The sequence below is a fragment of the Macaca nemestrina genome, chromosome 3, assembly GCF_043159975.1.
Source record: "Macaca nemestrina isolate mMacNem1 chromosome 3, mMacNem.hap1, whole genome shotgun sequence".
In the NCBI taxonomy this organism is placed as follows: Eukaryota; Metazoa; Chordata; class Mammalia; order Primates; family Cercopithecidae; genus Macaca; species Macaca nemestrina.
Genome location: NC_092127.1, coordinates 76814205 through 76841800, shown reverse-complemented (window position 1 = coordinate 76841800; position 27596 = coordinate 76814205). Strand labels below are relative to the sequence as shown.

General features: G+C 41.7%; 1 protein-coding gene and 1 pseudogene across 17 annotated transcripts in view; both read left to right on the top strand.

Moving 5' to 3' along the window:
* The window catches only part of LOC105486234 (alpha kinase 1), a 138851-nt gene that overhangs the window by 49623 nt on the left and 61632 nt on the right, over positions 1-27596 (top strand). For 8 of the 17 annotated variants that reach the window (XR_011621079.1, XM_011748988.3, XM_071093181.1 and 5 more), the window contains one exon: positions 23679-23847. Coding sequence is in view for 16 of the 17 variants with exons in the window: in XM_071093181.1 (XP_070949282.1) it covers positions 23679-23847 (169 nt within the window). In the remaining variant the exon portion in view is untranslated. Of the gene's footprint in view, positions 1-8280; positions 8535-23626; positions 23848-27596 lie in introns of all 17 variants that reach the window. The other 9 variants (XM_071093185.1, XM_071093186.1, XM_071093191.1 and 6 more) reach the window with 3 other exon arrangements.
* Positions 387-8265, top strand: LOC105486233 (regulator of telomere elongation helicase 1 pseudogene; annotated as a pseudogene).

The following is a 27596-nucleotide window of genomic DNA, read 5'->3' as shown; positions in this document are numbered from 1 at the left end:
GGTCTCATTCTGTCACCCAGGCTGAACTGGACTGCACTGGTGCAATCTCAGCTCATTGCAACCTCTGCCTACCAGGCTCAAGACATCCTCCTACCTCAGCCTTCTGAGTAGCTGGGACCACAGGTGCATGCCACCACACCTGGTTAATTTTTGTATTCTTTGTAAAGATGGAATTTTTCCATGTTATTCAGGCTGGTCTTGAACTACTGGGCTCAAGCGATCCGCCTGCCTCAGCCTCCCAAAATGCTGGGATTACAGGTATGAGCATCACACCTGGCCGTAATTCACTTTTCTAATCCACTCTCCCCATGAGGGACATATGGTTTGTTTCCTTTTGCTTGTTTGCTAATTACAAACTGTGTCACTATGAAAATTCTTTTTTTTTTTTTTTTTTTTTTTGAGGCGGAGTCTGGCACTCTTGCCCATACTGGAGTGCAGTGGCCCGATCTCGGCTCACTGCAAGCTCCGCCTCCTGGGTTCACGCCATTCTCCTGCCTCAGCCTCCCGAGTAGCTGGGACTACAGGCGCCCGCCACCTCGCCTGGCTAGTTTTTTTGTATTTTTTAGTAGAGACGGGGTTTCACCGTGTTAGCCAGGATGGTCTCGATCTCCTGACCTCGTGATCCGCCCGTCTCGGCCTCCCAAAGTGCCGGGATTACAGGCTTGAGCCACCGCGACCGGCCGAAAATTCTTATACATAGCCCCTAGATACAGATACAAGAATTTCTCTAAATTAGAGTATATACTTGAGAGTGGACACTGGGTCAGTGAGTGTGCATCTTTGATTTTACTGGATAATGCCAAACTGTATGTTCCAATAATGGTGACTTGGAGTAACTAACACTGACTGTTCTTGACGATTGTTACTATCCAGTTGCTTTTTTTTTTTTCAATCAAGAAGTTGCGAAGGGGCCAAGCGTGGGGGCTCACGCCTGTAATCTCAGCACTTTGGGAAGCTGAGGTGGGTGGATCACTTGAGGTCAGGAGTTCAAGACCAGCCTGGCCAACATGGCAAAACCCTGTCTCTACTAAAAATACAAAAAATTAGCCAGGTGTGGTGGTGCGGGCCTGTAATCCCAGCTACTCGGAAAGCTGAAGCAGGAGAATTGCTTGAACCTGAGAGGCAGAGGTTTCAGTGAGCCAAGATTGCACCATTGCACTCCAACCTGAGCTACAGAGTGAGACTCTGTCTCAAAATAAATAAATAAATAAATAAATAAATAAATAAGTTGTGAAGGGTTTTCCAATGTGGTTTGAGCTTGTATTTCCTGATTACTAATGAAGTCAGACACTTTTCATGTGTTTATTAGCCAGTCATATTTCTTCTCCTGTGAAGTGCCTGTTCAAGTCTTTTGTCTATTCTTTTCCTACTATGTGGTTGGTCTTTTTCTCATTGATTTACAGAAATTCTTTATGTATTCAGGGTAGAAATCTTTTGTCAGCTACCAAAGCTACAAATACTGTCTCCCAGTTTGTGATTTTTCTTTCCATTTTTTATGGTGTCATTTTACTAATCAGAAGTTTATCCTTAATTACAATCTTTTCCCTTATGATTTGGTTGCTTTTTGCAAGCAATTAAAAAAATTTTTTCCTAATGAAAGGTATTCTTTATTAGATATTCTCTTTTACACATTGTGTAGTTTCGTCTTTCACCTTTAAGTTTTTAACTAATATTGATTTGAAATAAATAAATAACCAGTTAGCTCAATGCCATATATCAAGCTCTGTAATAAATCAAGTTCCCGTATGTATGTAGGTCTCTTGCTGGGCTCCCTATTTTATTTGTAAGGTCAATTTTTCTTTTACCATTTTTTGTTTTGTTTTGTTTTGTTTTTGATTTTGTTTTTTGTTTTCAGACAGAGTCTTAACTCTATCAGCCAGGGGCTGGAGTGTAATGGCATGATCTTGGCTCACTGCAGCCTCCATCTCCCAGGTTCAAGTGAGTCTCGAGCCTCAGCCTCCCAGGTAGCTCGGATTACAAGCATGAGCCACCACACCCAGCTAATTTTTGTGTTTTTAGTACATATGGGGTTTCACCATGTTGTCCAGGCTGGTCTCAAACTCCTGGCCTCAAGTGATCCGCCCACCTCGGCCTCCCAAAGTGCTGGAATTACAAGCATGAGCCACCATGCCTGGACTGTAAGGTCAATTTTTCTAAGTGCCAATAATTTTTGCATCATTTAATTATATATTTATTATTGACATTTGGTATAACACTGTGCTCTCCTCATTATTCTTCATCAGGAATGTCTTTATTATTCTTGAACTGTTTTTCCATAGAAATTTTAAAATCACCTTTTTAGGTTACATACAAAGACACATAGACACAAACAGAACTGTTGAGATTTTGACTGCAGTTGCATTAAAGTTATAGAATAATTTGAATGTTGAGTTTTCCAGACCACAAACATGGAATATCTCCTCATGTCTTCCCATGAGGTAAATGTTATAATTTTTTCTCTGAAAGTCTTGTGCACATACTAGAATTAATCTCAGATACTTCATATATATTACTTTTATACCTTACATATTTTGTACCATTGTAAATGATGTATTTTAATTAAATTTCATTTTCTAAGCATTTGTTGCAAATTTCAGATATTTTGCCTAAGGTTAGATTTATTGGGTTGTTGAACGATTCTAAAATTTTGTTGGTAAAATTATGTTTCAAGTCCGCCTTGCTGTCAGCCAGTGCTGGATGCTGAGGACTCAGGGAGGCCCACCAGGACCAGTGCGGGAGACAGCGACCCGAGCAGAAGCTGGACCGAGCGGGAGAGGAAGGAGAGGAGAGAGTCAGGGCTCTCAGGAGCCGGGTCCTGGGCAAGGGGCAGCCGTTTTCAAATTTTCAGGAAAGCGGTCGGCTCACCCTCGGGCAGTAAAAAGACGCCTCTGGGGAGGAGGCCCACGCAGCTCTCCGGGCAGTGGTGGTGGCTGGGCCTAGGGAGGTGGCAGTGGAACGGAGACCCTGGTGGGGGATGACATCAAGGGAGGAGACGGGCAGGACCCCAGATTTCTGCCTGTGGGCGATGGAAGTGAGGTTCACTGAGCAGGGAAGCTGGACACAGAACGCGCAAAGGGCAGAGTAGACAGCTGGTGGCCGAAGAGCAGGCGGACCCCCTCCGCTGGGGGAAAGTTTCCGATGGGACACAAAGCAGCTGACCGGAAGTGAGGGCGAAAGTGCAGCGCGCTCAGGGGCGACTGAGCGCCTTAGCTCGCGAAGTCTGAATTGCCTGACAGCGGGGGACGCGGTGGCAGCGCTCGACTGGAGTCGGTTGAGTTTCTGAGGGCCTCCGGTTCTGGAAGGCTCGCTGCAGAGACAAGAGAGGAACCTGTTCCATAGGGATTCTAGAAGAGAACAGCGTTGTGTCCCAGTGCGCATGCTCGCATCAATTATCCAGCGTGGTTGAGACCCTGACTTGTTTGGAGTAGTTTTTTCGCACCCACCCGAATAGCCTGCCCCTCAGCCACACTCTGTGCCCTCCTGAGAACAGGTTGATATGCCGAAGATAGTCCTGAATGGTGTGACCATAGACTTCCCTTTCCAGCCCTACAAATGCCAACAGGAGTACATGACCAAGGTCCTGGAATGTCTGCAGGAGAAGGTGAATGGCATCCTGGAGAGCCCCACCGACACAGGGAAGACACTGCCCCCTGTGCACCACGCTGGCCTGGTGAGAACACCCAAGACACCATCTTTACCTGCAATATTGCCAAGAGGGTGCAAGGGGAGCTTCTGGCAGATCGGGCCTTTGTCATCCTGGAACAGTGCTGCTGCTGCTGTTGGAGACCCCATAGCTTGTAACACGGACATCCCAAAGATCATTTACGCCTTTAGGACCGTCTTACAACTCACACAGGTCATCAACGAACTTCGGAACATCTCCTACCGGCCTAAGGTGTGTGTGCTGGGCTCCCAGGAGCAGCTGTGCATCCACTCTGAGGTGAAGAAGCAGAAGAGTAACCACATGAAGATCCACTTGTGCCGCAAGAAGGTGGCAAGTCACTCTGTAATTTCTACAACAATGTAGAAGAGAAAAGCCTGGAGCAGGAGCTGGTCAGCCCCATCCTGGACATCGAGGACTTGGTCAAGAGGGGAAACAAGCATGGGGTATGCCCTTATTACCTGTCCTGGAACCTGAAGCAGCAAGCCGACATCATCTTCATGCCGTACAGTTACTTGTTGGATGCCAAGAGGCACAGAGCACACAACATTGACCTGAAGGGGACAGTCCTGATCTTTGATGAAACTCACAACGTGGAGCTCTGTGAAGAATTGGCATCCTTTGTCCTGACACCCCATGAACTAGCTTTGGGACTGGACATCATAGACCAGGTGCTGGAGGAGCAGATCAAGGCGGCGCAGCAGGCTGAGCCCCACTCAGAGTTCAGTGGGACCACACCAGCTCAGGGCTGAACATGGAGCTGCAAGACATTGCAAAGCTGAAGATGATCCTGCTCTGCCTGGAGTAGGCCATCAATGCCGTTGAGCTCCCTGGAGATGACAGCGGTGTCACCAAGCCTGGGAGCTACATCTTTGAGCTGTTTGCTGAAGCCCATATCATGTTACAGACCAATGGCTGCATCCTGGACTCGCTGGACCAGATCATCCAGCACCTGGCAGGAGATGCTGGAGTGTTTGCCAACAAGACTGGACTGCAGAAGCTGGCGGATATCATCCAGATCATGTTCAGTGTAGACCCCTCTGAGGGTGGCCCTGGTTCCCTGGCAAGACTGGGGGCCTATAAAGTGCACATCCATCCTGATGCCCGTCACCAGAGGGCGGCTCAGCCATCTGATACCTGGAGCACCACTGCAGCCAGAAAGCGAGGGAAGGTGCTGAGCTACTGGTGCTTCAGTCCTGGCCACACCATGTGCAAGCTGGTCCGTCAGGGCGTCTGCTTTCTCATCCTCACTGGTGGCATGCTGGCCCCGGGATCCTCCTTTGCCCTGGAGATGTAGATCCCTTTTCCAGTCTTCCTGGAGAACCCACACATCATTGACAAGCACCAGATCTGGGTGGGGATCGTCCTTAGAGGCCCTGACGGAGCCCAGTTGAGCTCAGCGTTTGACAGACGGTTTTCCAAGGAGTGCTTGTCCTCCTTGGGGATGGCTCTGGGCAACATCACCCGCATGGTGCCCTATGGGCTCCTGATCTTCTTCCCTTCATATCCCTTCATAGAAAAGAGCCTGGAGTTCTGGCGGGCCCATGTCTTGGCTAGGAGGCACTGAAGCCTCTGTTTGTGGAGCCCGGGAGCAAAGGCAGCTACTCTGAGACCATGAGTGCTTACTAAGCGAGGATTGCCTCTTCCGGGTCTACCGGCGCCATCTTCCTGGCGGTATGCCAGGGAAAGGCCGGGGAGGGGCTGGACTTCTCAGACAATAATGGCTGTGGTGTGATCGTCACGGGCCTCCCATAGCCCCCACACATGGACCCCTGGTTGTCCTCAAGATGCAGTTCCTGGATGAGATGAAGGGCCAGGTTGGGGCTGGGGGCCAATTCCTGTCTGGGCAGGAGTGGTACCGGCAGCAGGCATCCAGGGCTGTGAACCAGGCCATTGGGCGAGTGATCCGGCACTGCCAGAACTACGGGGCTGTCTTCCTCTGTGACCACAGGTTCGCCTTTGCCGACCCCAGAGCCCAGCTGCCCTCCTGGGTGTGTCCCCATGTCAGGGTGTACAACAACTTTGGCCATGTCATCCAAGACATGGCCCAGTTCTGTGTTGCTAAGTGAACTTTGCCAGCACCAGCGCCCCGGGCTGCAGCATCCAGTTTGTGTGAGGGAGAAGATGCTGTCAGGGTGGCTAAGTCACCTGGCCCCCTCCTTTCCACCAGGAAATCTAAGAGTCTGGACCTGCACGTCCTCAACCTGAAGCAGAGGCCATCAGGGTCACCAGCTGCTGGTGGTGGGCTGGGGGGCCCTGGCGAGGAGCAAACCCACAGGTGCTCCACCCTGTCCCTCCCATCTAAGAGGCTGGCAGAGGAGCCGCAAGGAAGGAGGAAGAAGATCCGGCTGGTCAGCCAGTCGGAGGAGCCCGTGGCTGGTGCACAGGCAGACAGGGCCAAGCTCTTCATGGTGGCCGTGAAGCAGGAGCTGAGCCAAGCCAACTTCGCCACCTTCACCCAGGTCCTACAGGACTACAAGGGTTCCGATGACTTAGCTGCCCTGGCGGCGTGTCTCAGCCTCCTCTTTGCTGACGACCCCAAGAAGCACAGCCTGCTCCAAGGCTTCTACCAGTTTGTGTGGCCCCACCACAAGCAGCAGTTTGAGGAGGTCTGTATACAGCTAACAGGACAAGGCTGCAGCTATCAACCTGAGCACAGCACGCCCCGAAGGCAGCGGGCACAGCCAGCCCTGGACCCTGCTGGAAGGACAGCACCGGATCCCAAGCTGACCCTGTCCAAGGCTGTGGCCCAGCAGCTGGACCCCAGAGAGCACCTGAACCAGGGCAGATCCCACCTGTCCCCCAGGTCACCCCCCACAGGAGACCCTGGCAGGTACCCACAGTGGGGGTCCAGAGCTCCCAGAGCAGGGAAGCAGGGCCAGCACACTGTGAGTGCTTACCTGGCAGATGCCCGCAGGGCCCTGGGGTCCACAGGCTATAGCCAGCTCTTGGCAGCACTGACAGCCTACAAGCAGGATGACGACCTGGACAAGGTGCTGGCCGTACTGGCCGCACTGACCATTGCGAAGCCTGAGGACTTCCCCCTGCTGCAGAGGTTCAGCATGTTTGTGCATCCACACCACTAGCAGCACTTCTTGCAGACATGCACAGACCTGGCCAGCCGGCACTCCTACCCAGGCATGGAGCCACCAGTACCCCAAGAGAAGAGTCTTGCCACACTCCTGTGCTCACCCACGGGGCTTTCCAATCAGACCCCTCATGGTGCGAGAAGCCTGGGAAGACCCAGAGCAAGATCTCATCCTTCCTTAGACAGAGGCCAGCAGCGGCCTTGGGGGAGGATGGTGTGGCTGCAGGGCCAAGCCAGTCCCCCGGACCTCCCCACGCGCATGCAGCGTCTGAGTAGGGCCTCTAGGATGTGCCCAGCCTGCAACACTGCCTGCAGGAAGCAAAGCATCACTCAGGTCTTCTGGCCAGAGCCCTAGTGAGTGCCCATGGAGGCCCTCAGCATGCCCAATGGCTTGATCACCTGCCTGTCCGGCTCTCGTGGGCCAAGAACCCACCCAATAGAATAGGCCAGAGAACACTTAAAATCTACTCTTAGCAATTTGCAAGCATACAGTAGAATTATTTTCAATAACTATGGTTATTAACTATAGTCACCAGATACAACAGACCTCTTGAGTTCATTTCTCCTAACTGAAATTTTGCATCCTTTGACCAACTTCTCCCCAGGCCCTGACCCCATCCCTGCATCTCCTAGTAACCCCCGTGCTGCTCTATATTTCTATGAATTCAACATTTTTAGATTTCACAAATATGTGAGATCATATGTTATTTGTCTTTCTGTATCTGTCTTATTTCATTTAACATAACATCCTCCAGGATCATCCATGTTGTTGCAGATGACAGGATTTCCTTCTATTTTAAGGCTGAATAATATTCCATTGTGTATATATATATGACTTTTTTTTATTCATTTATCCTTGATGGAAATTTAGGCTGGTTCCATATCTTGGCTATGTGAATAATGCTGCCATGAATATGAGACTGCAGAAATCTCTTCGATACATTGTTATTGTTGTAGCTTTATATTAAGTACAATTTTTTTGTATGAAAATTTAGGTTGGTTCCATATCTTGGCTATTGTGAATAATGCTGCAATGAATATGGGATTGCAGAAATCTCTTCGACACATTGTTATTGTTGTAGCTTTATGTTAAATATAATCAATGTTTGCTTAGATTTTGCCAATAATCTACAAGATTTTTGCTTATTAGTTCTGCTTGACTCTCAAGCCCTTGATCAGTGATCTTTCTTCTCTCTAAAGTACATACTTTAGAAATTTGTTTAGTGAGGATCTATTGATGTTTCTTTTAAAATACCTTTATTTTGCAAGTTTTCTCCCCCAGCATATGAAAGATATTCTTTTGCTGTCTTCTTGTTTACATTGTTGCTTTTAGGTAACCAACTGTATGTAAGTCCATTGTTTTTTCTTTAGAGGTAATTTGTCTTTTCTCTCTAGTTGCTTTAAAGATCTTCTATGTCTTTTGTGTTCCATGGCTTCATTATGGTATTTTTATATATGGATATTTATTTATTATTTATCCTGCTTGGGGATCCTGAGTATTTTGGTTAGTCTTGGCCCTTCCTGTTCTCAGATTGCACATCCTCGGACTCAACCAAGCATGGATTGAAAATATTTGAATAAAAAGATAAGCAGAAAATGGTGGATAGGAGGCCGGACTAACTTGCAGCTCCCACTCAGATGGACAGAACAGCATACAGAGACCCACACTATGAACTTTTACTCCAAGAACCACCACAGGAACATACCAAGAAAGCCCAGAGAATCCACAGGCCCTTTGAAGGAGGTGGATTGCCGCTGCAGGCTCTGTGGGACAGCTGAGGAACTGTGAGTCAGCTTGCTTTCTTAGCTGGGAGGCTTGTTACCTGTGACAAGTTCTCAGCCCTGCTCACTGGCTGCCTGGAAATAAACCTGGTGCTGTTGGGGGAGGGGCACAGTGGGAATGAGACTGGCCTTTAGGGCTGTAGGCTGCCTGGAAGCTGGGTGAGGCCTGTGGCTGCTGGCATCCCCCAACTTCTCTGGCAACCTGTGTGTGTAATGCAGCAGAGACAGAATTAATCCCCCTGGGAGCATAACTCCATTGGCCTGGGAACCAGACCCCCATCCCCTACAGCAGCTGCAGCAAGCCCGGGCCAAGACGAGTCTGAGCTTAGACACGCCTAACCCTGCCCCCATCTGATGGCCTTTTACTACTTTCCCTGGTAGGGAGGACAAAGGACATACTCTCTTGGGAGCTCTATGACTCCACCCACTGCCTGACTCTAGGGTAAGCTTGTATCCTCCCTGTACAACCACAGCTGATGCACTCTTGAAAGTGCTACCTCCTGGCTGGAGGCCAACGTACACAAAACCAGTGTACTAAACAAAAACACAAGCAAGGACCCTTACTAGTCTTCATTCCGCTGCTACCTCTGGAGTAGGTGCTGGTATCCATGGCTGAGAAGCCTGAAGATAGATCACATCACAGGACTCCTTGAAGACACTCCCCAGTACCAACCTGGAGCCCAGTAGCTCTGCTGGGTGGCTAAATCAAGAAGAGCAATAACAATCACTGCAGTCTGGCTCTCAGGAAGCCCCACTCCTAGGGGAAGGGGGAGAGCCTCATATCAAGGGAGCACCCGTGGGACAAAAGAACCTGAACAGCAGATCTGAGTCCTAGATCTTCCCTCTGACGTAGTCTAACCAAATGAGAAGGAACCAGACAAGCAATTCTGGTAATATTACAAAATGAGGTTTTTTACGCCCCCAAAAGATCACACTAGCTCACCAGCAATGAATCCAAACCCAGACAAAATCTCTGAATTGCCAGAAAAAGAATTCAGAAGGTTGATTAGTAAGCCAATCAAGGAGACACCAGAGAAAGGTGAAGTCCAACTTAAGGAAATCAAAAAAAAGATACAAGATATTAATGGAAAAATCTCCAGTGAAATAGCATAAATAAAAAACAACCACAACTTCTGGAAATCAAGGACACACTTAGAAAAATGTAAAATGCACTGGAAAGTCTCAGCAACAGAATCAAACTAGTAGAAGAAAGAACTTCAGAGCTTAAAGACAAGGCTTTCAAATTAAACCAATCTGACAGACAAAGAAAAAAGAATTAAAAAAAAAAAAATGAACAGAGCCTCCAAGAAGTCTGGGATTATGTTAAAGGACTAAACCTACAAATAATTGGTGTTCCCAAGGAAGAAGAGAAATCTAAAAGTTTGGAAAACATATTTAAGGGAATAATCAAGGAAAATTCCCTGGTCTTGCTAGAGATCTAGATATTCAAATACAAGAAGCTGAAACACCTGGAACACCTGGCAAATTTATTGCAAAAAGATCATCACCTAGGCACATAGTCATCAGGTTATCTGAAGCCAAGATGAAGGAAAGAATCTTAAGAGCTGAGGCAAAAGCATCAGGTAATCTTTTAAGGAAAACTTATCAGATTGACAGCAGATTTCTCAGCAGAAACCCTACAAGCTAGAAGGGATTAGAGTCCTATCTTTAGCCTCCTTAAACAAAACCATTGCAGACAAAATTTTGTATCCAGTGAAATTAAGCTTCATACATGAAAGAAAGATACAGTCTTTTTCAGACAAACAAATGCTGAGAGAATTTGCCACTACCAAGCCAGCACTGCAAGAACTGCTAAAAGGAGCTCTAAATCTTGAAACAAATGATTGAAATACACCAAAATAGGATCTCCTTAAATAATAAATCTCACAGGACGTATAAAACCATAACATAATGGAAAAACAGTAAGATATTCAGGTAACAAACAGCATGATGAATAGAATAGTACCTTACATCTCAATACTAATGATGAATGTAAATAGCCTGAATGCTCCACTTAAAAGATACAGAATAGCAGAATGGATAATAACTCACCAACCACATAAGGACTCACATAAACTTAAGGTAAAGGGGCAGAAAAAGATATTCCATGCAAATGGACACCAAAAGTGAGCAGGAATAGCTATTCTTGTATTAGACAAAACAAACTTTAAAACAACAGCATTTAAAAAAGAAAAAGAGGAATATTGTATAATGATAAAAGAACTAGTCCAACAGGAAAATATCACAATCCTAAATATATATGCATCTCACACTAGAGCTCCCACATTTATCAAACAATTACTACTAGACCTAAGAAATGAGAGAGACAGCAACACAGTAATAGTGGGGGACTTCAGTACTCCACTGACAGCACTAGACAGGTCATCAAGACAGAAAGTCAACAAGGCAACAATGGATTTAAACTATACAATAAATGGACTTCACAGATATTTACAGAACATTGTTATTGTTCTACCCAACAACCCCAGAATATACATTCTATTCATCATTGCATGGAACTTTCTCCAAGATAGACTATATGATAGGCCACAAAACAAGTCTCAACAAATTTAAGAAAATCAAAATTATATCCGGTACTCTCTCAGGCTGCAGTGGAATAAAATTGGAATCAACTCCAAAAGGAACCATCAAAACCAAGCAAATACATGGAAGTGAAATAACCTGCTCCTGAATGATTGTTGGGTCAAGAGTAAAATCAAGATGGAAATTAAACAATTTTTTGAACTGAGTGATAATTGTGACACAACCTATCAAAACCTCTGGGATACCGAAAAGGCGGTGCCAAGAGGAAAGTTCATAGCATTAAATGTCTACACTAAAAAGTCTGAAAGAGCACAAATAGACAATCTAAGGTCACACCTCAAGGAACTAGAGAAACAAGAACACAGCAAACACAAACTAAGCATTAGAAAAGAAATAACCAAGATCAGAGCAGAACTAAATTAAATTAAATATGTATATTTATATACAAAAAAAAAAACAAAAACAAAATGCTGGTTCTTTGAAAAGATAAATAAAACTGGTAGACCATTAGTGAGATTAACCAAGAAAAGAAGAGAGAAGATCCAAATAAGCTCAATTAGAAAAGAAATGAAAGATATTACAACTGATACCACAGAAATACAAAAGATCATTCAATGCCTTTACATGCATAAACTAGAAAACCTAGAGGAGATGGATAATTTCCTGGAAATATACAACCCTCCTACATTAAATCAGGAAGAAATAGAAACTCTGAACAGACCAATAACAAGCAGTGAGATTGAAATGGTTAATTACCCCAAGCAATAAAAGTCCAAGACTAGATGGGTTCACAGCTGAATTCTATCAGACATGCAAATAATTGGTACCAGTCCTATTAACACTATTCCAAAAGACAGAGAAAGGGGGAATCTTCCTTAAATCATGCTATGAAGCCACTATTGCCCTAATACCAAAACCAGGAAAATATATCACACAAAAAAGAAAACTACAGACCAATTTCCCTGGTGAACATAGATGCAAAAATCCTCAACAAAATGCTAGCTAACAGAACCCAACAGCATACCAAAAAGATAATCCACCATGATCAAGTGGGTTTCATACCAGGGATGCATGGATGGTTTAACATACACAAGTCAATGAATGTGATACACCACATAAACAGAACTAAAAACAAAAATCACTTGATCATCTCAATAGACGCAGTAAAAGCATTTAACAAAATCCAGTATCACTTTATGATTAAAACCCTCAGCAAAATCAGTATAGAAAGTCCGTACCTTAAGGTAATAAAAGTCGTCTATGACAAACTGACAGCCAACATTACACTGAATGTGGAAAAGTTGAAAGCATTTCCCCCTGAGAGCTGGAACAAGACAAGTATGCCCACTTTCACCACTCCTATTCAACATGGTACTGGAAGTCCTAGCCAGAGCAATCAGCCAAGAGAAAGAAATAAAGGGCATCCAAGTTGGTAACAAGGAAATCAAACTGTCACTCTTTGCTGATGACATGATTGTATAACTATTATAGAAAACCCTAAAGACTCATCCAAAAAGCTTCTAGAACTGGTAATAAATTCAGCAGTTTCAGGGTACAATATTAATGTACACAAATCAGTAGCCCTGCTACATACCAATAGTGACCAAGCTGACATTCAAATCGAGAACCCAACCCCTTTTACAATAGATTCAAAAGAAATACAACACTTAGGAATATACTTAACCAAGGAGATGAAAGACCTCTACAAAGAAAACTACAAAACACTCCTGAAAGAAATCACAGACAACACAAACAGATGGAAACATCCTGTGCTCATGGACTGGTAGAATCAGTATTGTGAAAATGACCATACTGCCAAAAGCTGTCTATAAATTCAATGCAACGCCCATCAAAATACTGCCATAATTCTTCACAGAATTAGAAAAAACAACCCTAAAATTCATATGGAACCAAAAATAGCCTGCATAGTCAAAGCAAGACTAAGCAAAAAGAACAAATCTGGAAACATCACATTACCTGATTTCAAACTATACTAAAAGGCCATAGTCACCAAAACAGCATGGTACTGGTATAAAAATAGGCATATAGACCAATGGAAAAGAATAGAGAACCTAGAAATAAAGTCAAATACTTACAGTCAGCTGATCTTCAACAAAGTAAACAAAAACATATAGTGGGGAAAGGACGCCCTATTCAACAAATGGTGCTGGGATAATTGGCAAGTCACATGTAGAAGAATAAAACTAGATCCTCATCTTTATATATACAAAAATCAACTCAAGATGGATTAAATACTTAAATCTAAGACCTGAAATCATAAAAATCCTAGAAGATAACATTGGAAAAATCTTTCTAGATCTTGGCTTAGGCAAAGACTTCTTGACCAAGAACCCAAGAAAATCAAATGCAACAAAAACAAAGATTAAAAAAATGAGATTAATTAAACTAAAAAGCTTCTGCACAGCAAAAGTAACAATCAGCAGAGTAAAAAGACAACCTTGAAAATCTTCTCAATCTATACATCCAACAAAGGACTAATTTCCAGAATCTACAAATAAATCAGCAAGAAAAAAAACAAGCAATTCCATCAAAAAGTGTACTAAGGACATGAATAGACAGTTTTCAAAAAAAGATATACAAATGGCCAACAAACATATGAAAAAAAATGCTTAACATCATTAATGATCAGGAAAATGCAAATCTTAGTCATTATGTGATACTGCCTTACTCCTGCAAGAATGGACATAATCAAAAAATGTTGGCGTGGATGTAGTGGAAAGGGAATATTTTTACACTGCTGGTGGAATGTAAACTAGTACAACTACTATGGAAAATTGTGTGTGGATCCCTTAAAGAACTAAAAGTAGAACTACCATTTGATCCAGCAATCCCACTCCTGGGTATCTACCCAGAGAAAAAGAAGTCATTATATGAAAAAGATACTTGCACATGCATGTTTATAGCAGCACAGTTCACAAATGCAAAAATATGGCACCAGTCCAAATGCCCATCAATCAATGAGTGGATAAAGAAATTGTGATATATATACACCATGGACTAATATTCAGCCATAAAAAGAAATGAAATAATGGCATTTGCAGCAATCCGGATGTAATTGAAGACCATTATTCTAAGTGAAGTAACTCAGGAATGGAAAACCAAACATCGTATATTCTCACTAATAAGTGGATGCTAAGTTATGGAGACACAAAGGCATAAGAATGATACAATGGACTTTGAGGACTCAGGGGAAAGGGTGGGAGGTGGGTGAGGAATGAAAGACTACACATTGGGTACAGTGTACACTGCTCTGGTGATGGGGTACACCTAAATCTCAGAAATCACCACTAAAGAACTTATTCATGTAGCCAAACACAATCCTATTCCCCAAAAACCTATTTAAATAAAACAAATAAGTAAATAAAAAGTAGATTATGAAACAGTGTATATACTGTTGATCCCAACTGTAATTTGAAAAACATGTTTATGCATATAAAAAAGAACAATAGACTGTACATCAGAATATTAACTGGTTATTTCTAGTGTTGGGATCAAGGAGAATTTCAGTTTTCCTTTTCATCTGTATTTTTTACTAGTTTCTGTCTTACACATAATTATAATAAAAGGTTTTTTAATGTTAAAAAAAATTTTAAAAATCAAAAAATAATACAAATTTAAAATACAGCATAACAACTATTTACATTAGGTGTTTTAAGTAATCTAGAGGTGATTTAAAATATAGGGGAGAATGTGTAACTACTACACCATTTTATATAAGAGACTTGAACATTCTTTGAAAGTGGTACCTGACGAGGGTCCCAGAACCATTCTCCTGTGGAGAATGGTCTCCTGTTTGAAAAATTTGCAATCATAATTATCTCTCCAATTGGTTCTACTGCTGCTCCCTCTTCTTCCCATCTAAGACTCTGATTAGACTTATGTTAAACCTTTTCTACCAATTATTTCCTGTTTTTTAGCCTCTCTTCATATATTCTATTTTTCTGTCTTTTTTCTGTTGAATTCTAAGTGACATATTCTGATTTATTTTCCAGTTCAAAAATTATATCTTCAGCTAGAGCTAATTATTTTTTTTCTCTTGGAGACAGAGTCTCACTCTGTTGCCCAGGCTGGAGTGCAATGGCATGATCTTGGCTCACTCCAACCTCCAGCTCCTAGGTTCAAGTGATTCTCCTGTCTCAGCCTCCCGAGTAGTTGGCCACCTATAATTCATTGCACCACCACATGCACCACCACGCCTGGTTAATTTTTGTATTTGTAGTAGAGACAGGGTCTTGCCATGTTGGCCAGGCTGCTCTTGAACTCCTGACCTCAAGTGATCCACCCACCTCTACCTCCCAAAGTACTGGGATTACAGGTATGAGCCACTGATCCCAACCTAGAGCAAATATTTTTATTGAATCTATGCATTCATTGAATTTGAAATTTTTATTATTATATTTTTATTTCTAGAAATTATTATTCTTAGTCAATTTGCTTATGCCTTCTCCATAGCTTGTGCTGTTTATTAATATTTTCAATACATTAATTCAGTTCCTTAAACATATTAAGCATACATTTTATAGTCTATATCTGTTAACTCCATTATGTAAAGTCTTTGTGGGTCTGATTTTAGTATCTGTTGTTTCTGCTTTCATTCATGATTTCTTTTTGCCTTATGTATTTTGTGAGATTTGATCAGGAGCTCATGCGTCTTAGTATTTTATAGGTGGGAATTCTTTGAAGCTTGGATTGAGGTTAATTTTTTTAAGAAAGGATTATATTTAGTCACACCAGTTGACTGGGAACACTACTAACCTAATCATTTTAAATAATTTATTTTAAATTAATCATTAGCTAGAGGTTTTATGGACTTTGTGGCTTCAAATTCTCAGGGGAAATATTTTTATTCCCCTCCATGAAGCAGCATGTTTTGCCGCAGACAATTTTCCTGGGAGGTGAGGGGAGAGGATGAGGATTTATTTTTTAGTTCACTCTTACACTGAAGGCGCAACCTTTTAGAATCTCAGTTTTATGCAGGGGGTGTGCAGTCTTCACTTAAATTCCTACCTCAGTTAAGACCTTTGGTTTCATTTTCTCCCCTCTTACCTTACAAGACAGAGAAAACCAGTTTTAAGTTCACAGTTTGGCAAATACAATCAAGGCAATGGCTAGCTTCTCTATTGCACTTAACTTTTTAGGTTCCAGCTTTTACTCGTTTTTTGTTTTCTTAGTACTGCTTCCTCTCTTGCCATTTTATTGATATATTTTCGAGATTTAAAATGTTTTTGCAGCATTTTAAATTGTTTTCAGTGGGAGTGTTAGATAGTCTTGCTCACTGCTAGAAATAGAAGTCTACTTTTTTATGTTTTTGGTGACTTAGAAGTTGCCTTCTTTTCGCTTTTAATGCAGTTTTAAAATGCTGACAAATGCCTATTACCCAATAATATCTCTCTGATTCCCACACTTGCCTTACTCTCCAGTCAGCTGTCTCTTTCTCCATTTGTTTCCCCACTTCTACTGCCAATCAGTGCAAGAGGCAATACGGTGAGAGTTTATGTCTGTCGGTGCTCAGAGAAGAGTAAAATGGTGAGAATGGCTGCATTGTCATTGCTTGGTCCCTGATTAGAGAAATGTATTCTTGTTGTACATTAGAGACCAGAATACCTTTTCTCATAGAAGCAATATGAGAAATGAGTGTAAATTAAAAAGTCGTTTTATATTAGCTGGGTGTGGTGGTACATGCCTCTAATCCCAGCTACTCAGAGGCTGAGGCACAAGAATCGCTTGAACGCAGGAGGCAGAGGGTTGCAGGAAGCCCAGATCACACCACTCCACTCCAGCCTGGGTGACAGAGCGAGACTCGATCTCATAAAGAAAAGAAAACAAAAGTTGTTTTAGAATAATTTTTCATGTACATATGAATTAAATAAGCTCTGTGGGCTTGCTTATGAATGTAACCAAGGATTAATTAAATTCCAACACAGTTAATTTAAATTGAGCTTGCAGAGTACAATTGTGTATTATATACCCTGTATATTTATCTAGTTTACTTTTTAATATATTTGCATCTTATACCTTCTAATTATATTGTAAATTCCTTGACAGTAAAAATCATCGCTAATATTTCTTTACTCTTCTCCACATCTTCTAGCTTGGGGATTCTGACTAGTTGGCTAGTGGGTTATAATAGCAGTGGCAACCAGTAGACAATGGAATATCTTTTAAGTCATTTTCCTCGACATATTCCCTAATGGGGTACTAATTGTCCAGTGAAAAAGATTCAAACACAGATGCTAAAAGAGATGGGGCTTTGAATAATCCACTGGTTTGGTTACTTTTTATAATAGCTCATTTGTCAATTATCCCATAACTCAGCCACTCAACTAAATTCTAAGTTACCAATAGAACTGAAGAATTTATATATCAATATCACACACAGAATGTATAAACACATGACGACTTAGCTGTGAGTGTGCACATGTGCCTTAAGGTGTATCATTCTAACTTTGTTGGGTATTTATTCCAAAAGTATGTTTGTATGTCTGAATGCGTTTCCTGGACCCTTTCTATTTGATTTTTAAGAAAAAAAAGTACAGGGAAGGGATATTAAAAGAGAAAAAGTAATTTATTGATTACCAAACATATTGGGAAACTCCCATTATTTAAATATAAAAACAATATACAGCTCACAGAATGCCACAGTTCAGGGGAGGAAAAACTGGTATGTGTTGAGATTGAAAATGATTCCTTTATAAATGAAGTTGACCAAAATTTCCAGCAGGACTGTTGCCTGAAGGAAAGTTCCTAGGCTCCAGCCTCTGTTATGCCTAACAATGAACCATACAAGTCTGGACAGATGGTTGGATTCCAAAGTGTTTCTCATGTTACAGTATTTTCTTCCTATTGTCTCCTCTGAATTCTACAGAGAAAAGGGAAAATGCTGCGACTTTCAAAAAGTGTAAAGAATATCTTCAGTACATTTCTGGGGAATTGCAAGTACTAAACATGAATTACCTTGGAAATCTCTTCTTCCTTTTTAGAAATGTTGTCTTGGCTAAAATATGATTTTTTTATGTGGATGATATGATTTATCTAACTTATCTTTATAGGTAGAAATACAGAATAGATGTATTTATGTCTTTTCCTAGAAGATCTCTTCTACGCTCCTTGTCTCAAAACATGGTAACACTGTCCATTCAGTTTTGGGCTATGATGAAGGAGAAACTGGTACTCATTCTTAATAACATTCATATCTATCCAATGCCAATATTGCATTTATTCCCCAAACAGCTCTCAATTTTGTCCAGTTTTCTACATCTGTAATACTATCGCTCTGGTCTAAAGTCCTGATACTTTTCACATGAATTTTTGCAATAATACCTAACTGATCTGCCTGCAGTTACCTCCCTGCAAACCCCCACCCCAAATTACACACTACAGCTAAAACAGGGATTTTTTCCAAACGCAAATCTGGCCAGGGTCCTCCTGCTACCCTAAGAGTTTCCTAGCACTCTTAGGGTAAAGGTACAATTTTTTACCAGGCACACATAGGCCCGCACAGCCCCTATTTACCTCTCCAGTCTCACCTCATATCAACTTTCTCCTTTTATCTCTAGTTTAGCCAACCTATCCATCTTTCATTCCCTCTCTAGTTCCTTCTACATTCCCCATCATTTTAACTTCATTAAGCCCTATCACTCTTTCAAAGCTTAATTCAGGCATCACATTCTCAAAGAAGCCTCCCTTGATCTGCCCTAGCTTTACTTAAGTGACTAGGTCAAGTCCTGTTGTTTGCCTTCATACAACTGCATGCCCTATCTCTCTTTCACATCACTTAGACAAAAGGAAGAGATTTATGATCTTGTACATCAGGAATTGGTGTTGCAAGTGAAGAAACCAAATCAAATAAGTAATTTAGTAATCAACTTCTAAAATTCAAGCCAATATTTCTAACCACACAAAAATATACATACATAAAAACGATATGTAAGGGTTCTCAAAAGAGCTAGGGAATTTCTTAATAAACAAATATCAAATATTCTTTGGCAATAAACGACATAGTCTATTTAGACTGCTGCTGAGTATGTAATTTATGAGCTAGAAGCAGCTTAGCAATTGTTCCAACCAACTCCCTCAAAAATACAGATGAGAAAAGTCAATCTCAAAAGTGGATCCAGAAGTCTTACTAATAGTTAATGACAGAGTATAAAGTGGAATTAATCAATAAATATCTGTTGAACACTCTTGTAAGCATTAGTTTCCTATTTCTAGGTCCTCTTTTCATTACTATATGCTGTTTCCACTTAAGTCATTTACAGAAACAGAGGAATTAAAATTTACTTTAATTTGTCAATGTAAAGAAGACGACTTTCTTTTTTTTTTTTTTTTTTTTTTTTTGAGACAGAGTTTTGCTCTGTCACCCAGACTGGAGTGCAGTGGCATGATCTTGGCTCACTGCAAGCTGCATCTCCCAGGTTCACGCCATTCTCCTGCCTCAGTCTCCCAAGTAGCTGGGACTACAGGTGCAAGCCACCACAGCTGGCTAATTTTTTGTATTTTTAGTAGAGACTGGGTTGCACCGTAGCCAGGATGGTATCTAGCTCCTGACCTTGTGATCTGCCCGCCTCGGCCTCCCAAAGTGCTGTGATTACAGGCATGAGCCACCGCGCCTGGCCTACTTTCTTTTTTAATTTTATTTTAATTGACAGATTAACTTATATACATTTATGGCCATACATTGTAGAATGGTTAAATCAAACTAATTAACATTATCTCATATACCATTATTTGTGGTGAGAACACTTAAAATCTACTCTCTTATATAATATATTGTTTTTAACTATCATCACCATGACATCCCATAGATCTCTTGAACTTTTTCCTCCTGTCTAACTGAAATTCTGTATCCTTTGACCAGCATCTCCCTAATTTCCCCATCCCACAGTCTCTGGTAACCACCACCCTACTCTCTGCTTCTATGAGTTCAACAAAAGACTACTTTCTACCTTAAGGGAATGGTACAGCACTAAGAAAACATAAGCCTTTAGACGAAAGCATGACGTGCTACTAAAATTATATTATAATGCAGTTAGCTCTTCCTATTTCTTTGTTACACCTCTCGTTCTAGATGAAGTTCTACAAAAGAATGCTGGGAAAGAGAACGCCCTTCTTGCTTTAATTTTGGACTTGAAGAAAAATGAGTCTCTGACTTACCTGCAGCTCACTCCAAGCAAAATTTGTTCTTAGCCTTCTAAACCACCAAATGTATATTTTAATCTCAATGCTACCCTCCCATTTTAGCCAATATCTCCCTCTCTTAAGGAATGATGGGAATGGGATATCATTGCTTCAGGGCCTCTTGTTCACTGTAGTCCACTAATTAGCTCTTTTATTAGCTCACTGCAGTACTCAGAAGGAATGAACATATGCTCCTGTACTCTTTGCAATAGCAGTATGAGGATAAAATTCTGAGCAGCCTTTACTGCTTAGTTCTTTTCCTAAGTAGGCAGGCCAATCGCCAGCTTGTGGCATAAAACATTGTGACTTATAGACATTTGAGTTAAAAGAGACATTGGAAACCTTTTAGTTCAGCACCCAATCCATGCAGAAATACTTTTTTGAAGTATCCTAAACAGAAAAGAGATTAAACTTGTACAAGTACACCTCGAAGATATTGTGAATTTAGTTCCAACCCTCTACACAGAAGCAAGTATCACAATAAAGTGAGTCACACAAAGCCAGGTACAGTGGTATGTACCTGTAATCCTACTTGGGAGGCTGAGGTGGGAGTATCACTTGAGCCTAGGAGTTTGAGTCTGACTTGGACAACATAGTGAGACCCATTTCTTAAAGAAATCTTTAAATTTAAAAAAAAATGAGTTACATGAATGTTTTTGTTTCCCAGTGCATAATATTAATGAAAGTTATGTTTATACTGTACTATAGTCTAGTAAGTGTACAGTCATATTATGTCTAAAAAAGTACCCAACTTAATTAAGAAATATTTTATTGCTAAAAAATGCTAATGATTATCTGAGCCTTCAGCAAGTCCTAATCATTCTGCTGGTAGAGGGTTTTGCCTCGATGCTGATGGCTGCTGACTGATCAGTGTGACGGTTGCTGAAGGCTGGAGTGACTGTGGCAATTTCTTAAATTAAGACAACGATGAAGTTTGCTACATGGATTGAGTCATCCTTTTCCTAAAGATTTTTCTGTAGCATGTGATGCTGTCTGATAGCATTCACCCATGGTAGAACCCCTTTCAAAATTGCAGTCGATCCTCTCAAATCCTGCTGCTGCTTTACCAACTAAGTTTATGTAGTATTCTACATGCCTTGTTGCCATTTCAACAATGTTCACAGCATCTTTTCCAGGAGTAGATTTCATCTTAAGAAACCACCTTCTTTGCCCATATATAAGAAGCAACGTCCCATTCATTCAAGTTTTATCATGAGATTGCAGCAATTTAGTCATATCTTAGGCTTTGCTAATTCTAGTTCTCTTGCTATTTCCACCACATCTGCAGCTACTTCCATCACTGAAGTCTTGAACACCCCAAAGCTATCTATGAGGGTTGGACTCAGTTTCTCCTGAATTCCTGTTAATGTGTTCTCTGGAGCAGCACTTTTCCTTTTCTTCATGAAATTTTTTTTTTTGCATTCACAACTTGGCTATTTGTCACAAGAGGCCTATCTTTTGGCCTATCTTGACTTTCAATGTGCCTTTCTCTCTCAGTTTAACATTTCTAGCTTTTGATTTTAAGTGTGAGATGGGTGACTCTTCCTTTCACTTGAACACATAGAGGCTGCCATAGGGTTATTAAGTGATCTAATTTAAATATTTCTGTGTCTCAGGGAATAGGGAGGCCTGAGGAGAGGGAAAGAGACGGAGCAATGAGTGGTCACTGGAGCAGTCAGAAGACACACAACATTCACGGATTAACTTTGCTGGCTCCCAGACAGTTTGTGGAGCCCCAAAATAATTACAATAGTAACATCAAAGATCACTGATCACAGATCACCATAACAGATATAATAATAATGAAAAAGTTTGAAACATTCCAAGAATTACCAAAAAGTGACACAGAGACACCAATGGTTAGACTTGTTCTTAGTGACTAATTCTTCAGTATCTCACTTAAGTGAATGCCCTTTCAAGTAACACAAATTTTGTATTTGAGCACTCTGCTTGTGTTCTTCATCGACAAATACATTAGGATTTTAAAAGAAACAAGCCTGTAATAACCTCAAGTTTTGTTTCGGCAGTTCTAGCTCTGTAACGTATGTGTGTAGTGTGTGTGTGTGTGTGTGTGTGTCTTTAAACACAAAGTATATCAAGATAACGAAGTATACCTGCCAAGTTAGTATGAAAAACACAAAATTTAGATTACACAGTTAGCTCAGCTTTCATTTTCTGCTCCTGTTAAGTCATAGAATAGAAAATCAGAGAGAGAAAAAGGCTTTCTTGCTATTTCAAATTCAAAGCCAACTTCTTAAAGTTAGTTAAGAAACCATTGACTAGTAGAGCACATTTAATCCCAACACCAACACAATAATTCACTGCTTTAATATTTTCGGTGATTACTTCATCGCATGCATAAGCTCAGAGACAGAATAACTAGAGCCATCCATATGTCTGTTACTTTCTTCCCTTTCAGACTCTCTTACTTTTGGTAATAAAATTCTACACGCCCTCCAGAAGTGTCTAAACCTGACAGCAGCTCCAATATCTATTCTGGCAATGTCTAAGAGAGAATAACTTCCTGTCTTTTGTTTACAATATAATACTTTAACAAAAGAAAGATAGACAAAAACATTTGTTAATTGAATAATGTGTTTCTATGTATTTTTCAGGCATTGTTTTTGTCTGTTAGTAAGTTACTTCATTCTTGAAATTACCTTGACAGCAGTAGCTCATTAATCACACTAATATTTACATAAGAAATCTCTCAACTGTATATAGGTTAAATGACAATATAAGTAGATCCATATGACAGATCCATCCATTTGATAGATTTAGGAAATTGGGTTTTCTGGGATATCAGTCCTCTATTTTACTTGGTAATGTTCTTGGCAGTGAAGAGCTTTAAATTTGGCATTTGTCATTGCCTATCTTGGTCCAAATTATATCATCTAAATATTATGAAGAATACCACACAGGGGAAATCAGCAGTGGGTTATTACCGTGTACTAGTGCCTGATATTAAAACTGTTAGCCAGATGCTTCCTGTGGACTTTTAGAGAGCAGAGAGTGTGGTGCCACTGAGCTCCAGAGGCACTGATGTGAAGTATGCAGAAGATAAATAAATCATGCTGTATATTCATTTCATTTGGCCCATGTGATTCCACTGACATCACTGTGGATAGATAACTGGGGTCTGTACCAGGCCCCTCTCGCTTCTGCACTCTGAGGCTTTCGAGGTGCTGCCCATCTAGCCAGGCCCTGAAGTAATTTCACACACTCCTCTAATGAAGTCCTTGGGGGCTGTCATGTATTTTCCTGCATTTGCCCTATTATCCCTCCCTGCTTGAGTCTTACAGATAATTGATGATACTTCAGTTAATCATCTTTCCCTCTCTTTTGTTCACCAGGTACTTCGGCCTTCAAGAGGCTCCTTTATTGAGAATCAATGTCTTCTCCTAGGTAATTGATCACCCTAGACCCAGGGACACCCAATTCATCGTAATCATCATGAATAATCAAAAAGCGGTAGCCGCGCTACTGCAAGAGTGCAAGCAAGTGCTGGACCAGCTCTTGTTGGAAGGGCCAGATGTGTCGGAAGAGGACAAGAGCGAGGACCAGCGCTGCAGAGGTGAGGTTCTGATGGGAGGCACCAGGGGTGAGCCAGCAGGTTCACTCTCCTCTCCCCTGCCTGAACAACACGTTCTCATCTCTGCCCTATTTTTCTTCTCTTGGCAGATGACCACCGAGAGATGAGTGGATTTCTAGGGCATGAATGGGACATGGGCTGCGGGCGGACGGGCAGGGGAGGAAGCCTACTTTGTTGCAGTGAATTGCTGTCAGTTCTAATTTTAGGCTTCAGTAAACATGAGGCTACAAGAAACAGTTTAGTTCAAGAAGAACAAAGGATCCAAGTTGGCTGGTGCACGTAAATTTCAATTATTAAAAAATTGAAGCAATTTCTGAATGGTGGCACATACTTTTTTTCAAACTAGGATTTTTTGCCTCATCAGTTTCCATAGACTTCTAGGGTTTCCATAAATATGTCATCTCACCAGTCCAACCTCACTTTTTTGATCACCAATACATCCCTCATGATATATTCTCATGCCATTTGTAAAATAAATTCTCTCATCTCGATAAAACTGATTGCATCATTATCAGGGTTTAAGAATTTGGCTTTTTGCTCATTTTAGTGTTTGTGCCATTCAGAGTATTAGATAAGTCATTGTTTGGGAAGTTTCCATCACAAAGTCTAGAAAGTTAAAGCAATTCTTATTTCTTCTTTAACCAATTTTTGAGGGGCAACCTTCTTCTTCTTCTTTTTATTTTTTTTTTAGATTTCTTTTTAGCATTTGAATAAATTTCGCTCCACTTCCATAAGTACTGTCCTTTTTACATGCTGTTAATATTTTTCTCAGTATTTTTAGCACTTTGCTATTCCTCACAGAAACAAGATTCCTAAATAAAATGCACACTCCTCGTTTTTTGCTGTTGCTCATTATGTAATGGGAGAAGGTTCTGGGAGAGTCTTGTCTCCTGAGTTCTTGTACCTAGGCACATACATTTTTACGAGGGGACTATGGAAGTCTTAATTATTTGTAACCTGTCATTTGTCCTCCTTTCAAGATAAAAATCCCCTACACCCAGTCGTTTCACAGCCTCAGTTTCTGTGATACACCAGTGTGTGACTTTGCTTCGTAGCTTCTTGTGCCTGTCAGCCTGAGATCACTCTCACAGATGTCAGCCTTTGTCAGGGAATGGCAGGTACTTGGCACCTATATAATATGCTCTATGGCTGGCCCTAGTTCTCCCCAGGGGCGGTGTGTTGTGTGCTGTTGTTTCCACTAAAGTTTTTTTCTCCCTTTTACTACACCACATCCTTTGTCTCCTCCGCCCAAATTCCTTTAAGCTTTGTGTTCTCTCTGGTGAAGACTCTGAGCTCCCAATTGAGTAGCATTTTCTTTTCTTTTTCTTCCCGAGTGCCACAGAATAGGAGAAGTAATCAGTTTAGTTCCAGATAAGGCAAATCACGGCTGTAAAATCACTAAATTAGACATGGCCCTTCAGGTAAGCTGCTTGGGGAAGTAAGTGATCAGAGAGGCAGAGGAAGCCACTGCTGGATCTGGGGCTAACTGCCTGGCGCTGGTTGAATCCAATAAACCGACCGGGAAGGACGCCTCCTAAGCGGAGCCACTGGCAGCTGTAGCATCAGCCCAGCCCAAGGGCGGCGCTGCGCTTCCCACCCGAGCCCACCGTACGGATGGAGTGCAGTCTGCACCGGATCCCTTCCCTCTGCAGGTGGCTGCGGAGCGGCTCGAGCAGGCGGGTCATACTGCCACCGATGTCGTCACCGCATGTGCTCCCAGAGAAAGGCATTAGTACAGGGTCACTTATGACAGCGGGGCGAGCCAGCAGACCCTGCAACACAAACACTAGGTTTTTCTTCTTCTCCCTCCTCCTCTCGACCCCATCATTTTCCCTCAGAAATCGTCCTTGTCAGCGTGGGTGACCATCCCAGCAACTTCCCCAGAGATGCAGAAGGAACTGAAATCCAGAGATACATTTTAAAAACATAATTTAGAGGCATATTTTATTTCAGGGTGCCCCACAGGACATTCTGACGTGAGGTGTGGGGAAAGGGTGATGTGGAAGAGGCAAAAATGAGTTCGTTGTAAAGAACAGACTTTTCCATTACCATGAAGAAATTTGAAAATATTAACACTATTCAGTCCAAAGTATGATAAAATTCTATGAACCCAAAAATCACATTCCGTTGTCATATGACTGCTCATATTGACTCAGTGTTCAAATAATTTAAATAATTTATTAGCTAAACTGGGACACTTCTGAGAGTGAAAAGGAGCACTGTTAATAAGGACCCTAGGACCACACAGGACGGTCCTAAGTAAACAGGACTAAGGGGTCCTCCTGTCTGTGACTGTTTAGAAATGCTCTTGAATAAATGTTCTCTACAACTATATGGGAAACAGTTTCAGAAGTTGAAATTATGTCAGTGGCTGTAAGAGGGTCAGAATGTGGCCACATAAGTCCCTAATCCTGTAGGTCTGCTTTCAAGGGGGAGCATCACACAGTAGATGCTCAGTAGTCCTGCACTGCTCAATGGAGATAAGGGCTGATAATTTCAGTGTGATTCCTGTAAGCCGTCCTCGGTAATCAGTGTGAATCATTCACTGGTATGGCCCATGTGATATCCCCTCAATGCCAAACAGTGCTTCCCCACCAGAAAACTTCCTTACATTTGCCCAGTTGGTGGCTAAATGGTTCATAAAAAGGGATCACAGACCAAGTTAGATTTTCTCTCTCCTTTTTTCTGTTGTTCTTTCTGTCATATCTCTTTTGCTCTATTTAAAATGTTTCACATAGCTATTAGATGAACCATGCCTTTTTTTACAGATGATATAAAAATATTTTCAAAGGGCCAGCTAGAAGATGAACCTTGTCTTTTAATCATACTGGTCTTTCACCCATCATGGTGTGACTTATAAAAATGATGAGACATGATGCTTGTCTTCAGGGAGATAGCAGTCCAGTGAGAGACAGAAGCAGTTACAGAGTAGTGGGATGACGGCTGGAAAGGGCCTGCTCCCTTGGGTTTGGAAGTGCTCAGAGCGGGCACTCAATTCCACTGTGAGGTCATGGTGGATTGAGGAGAAGTGGCAATGTTTGCATTGAGTGCTGAAGCCAATGGGCCTGAATTTGGTCACAAGGCACCAAGGGAAGGCAGTCCAAACAGCCAGAACAGGATTTGCCAAACCACTGAAGATTTTTATTCAGGGCAATGGACTGGTCCATCTTGTGTTTAGAAAAATGAGGATCAACAATGTGCAATAGGAACTGGATGGAGCAAGATTCAGGCGAGAATTACTGCCAAGGAAGAGGAGGAAATGGATTTTAGGAGCCACAGCATTTGACAACTAATTAGGTTTGGGGAAGAAGAGAGAACACAAAGTCTAGACCGACTTCTGGGTTTCGGATTTGGGAACTTAATTAATGGTGGTACCAGTCATTAAATTAGAGATTTATAAGGGAAAATAGATTTAGAAAAAGGTGATGAGTTCAGTTTGGATATTGAGCATGAGAGGCTTGCAAGATAAGTACCTAGAGATTTATAGCTGGCAGTCATATATACAGGTCCTTTATTTATATGGCAGTCATATATACAAGTCATATATACATAATCCTTTTTTCAGAACCCTGGCATCACATGTGTACTTCAGAATTCAGAATTTTTCTAGTGTTAGAAGGGTCTTCTGGTGCATGTACCATATATTACATTCATACTTCAGTAGCAGGTGGAGTGCAGTCAAACACAAAAAATTTTGCAGCAAAACTTTTGAGCAATCTCACCGAGTCGTT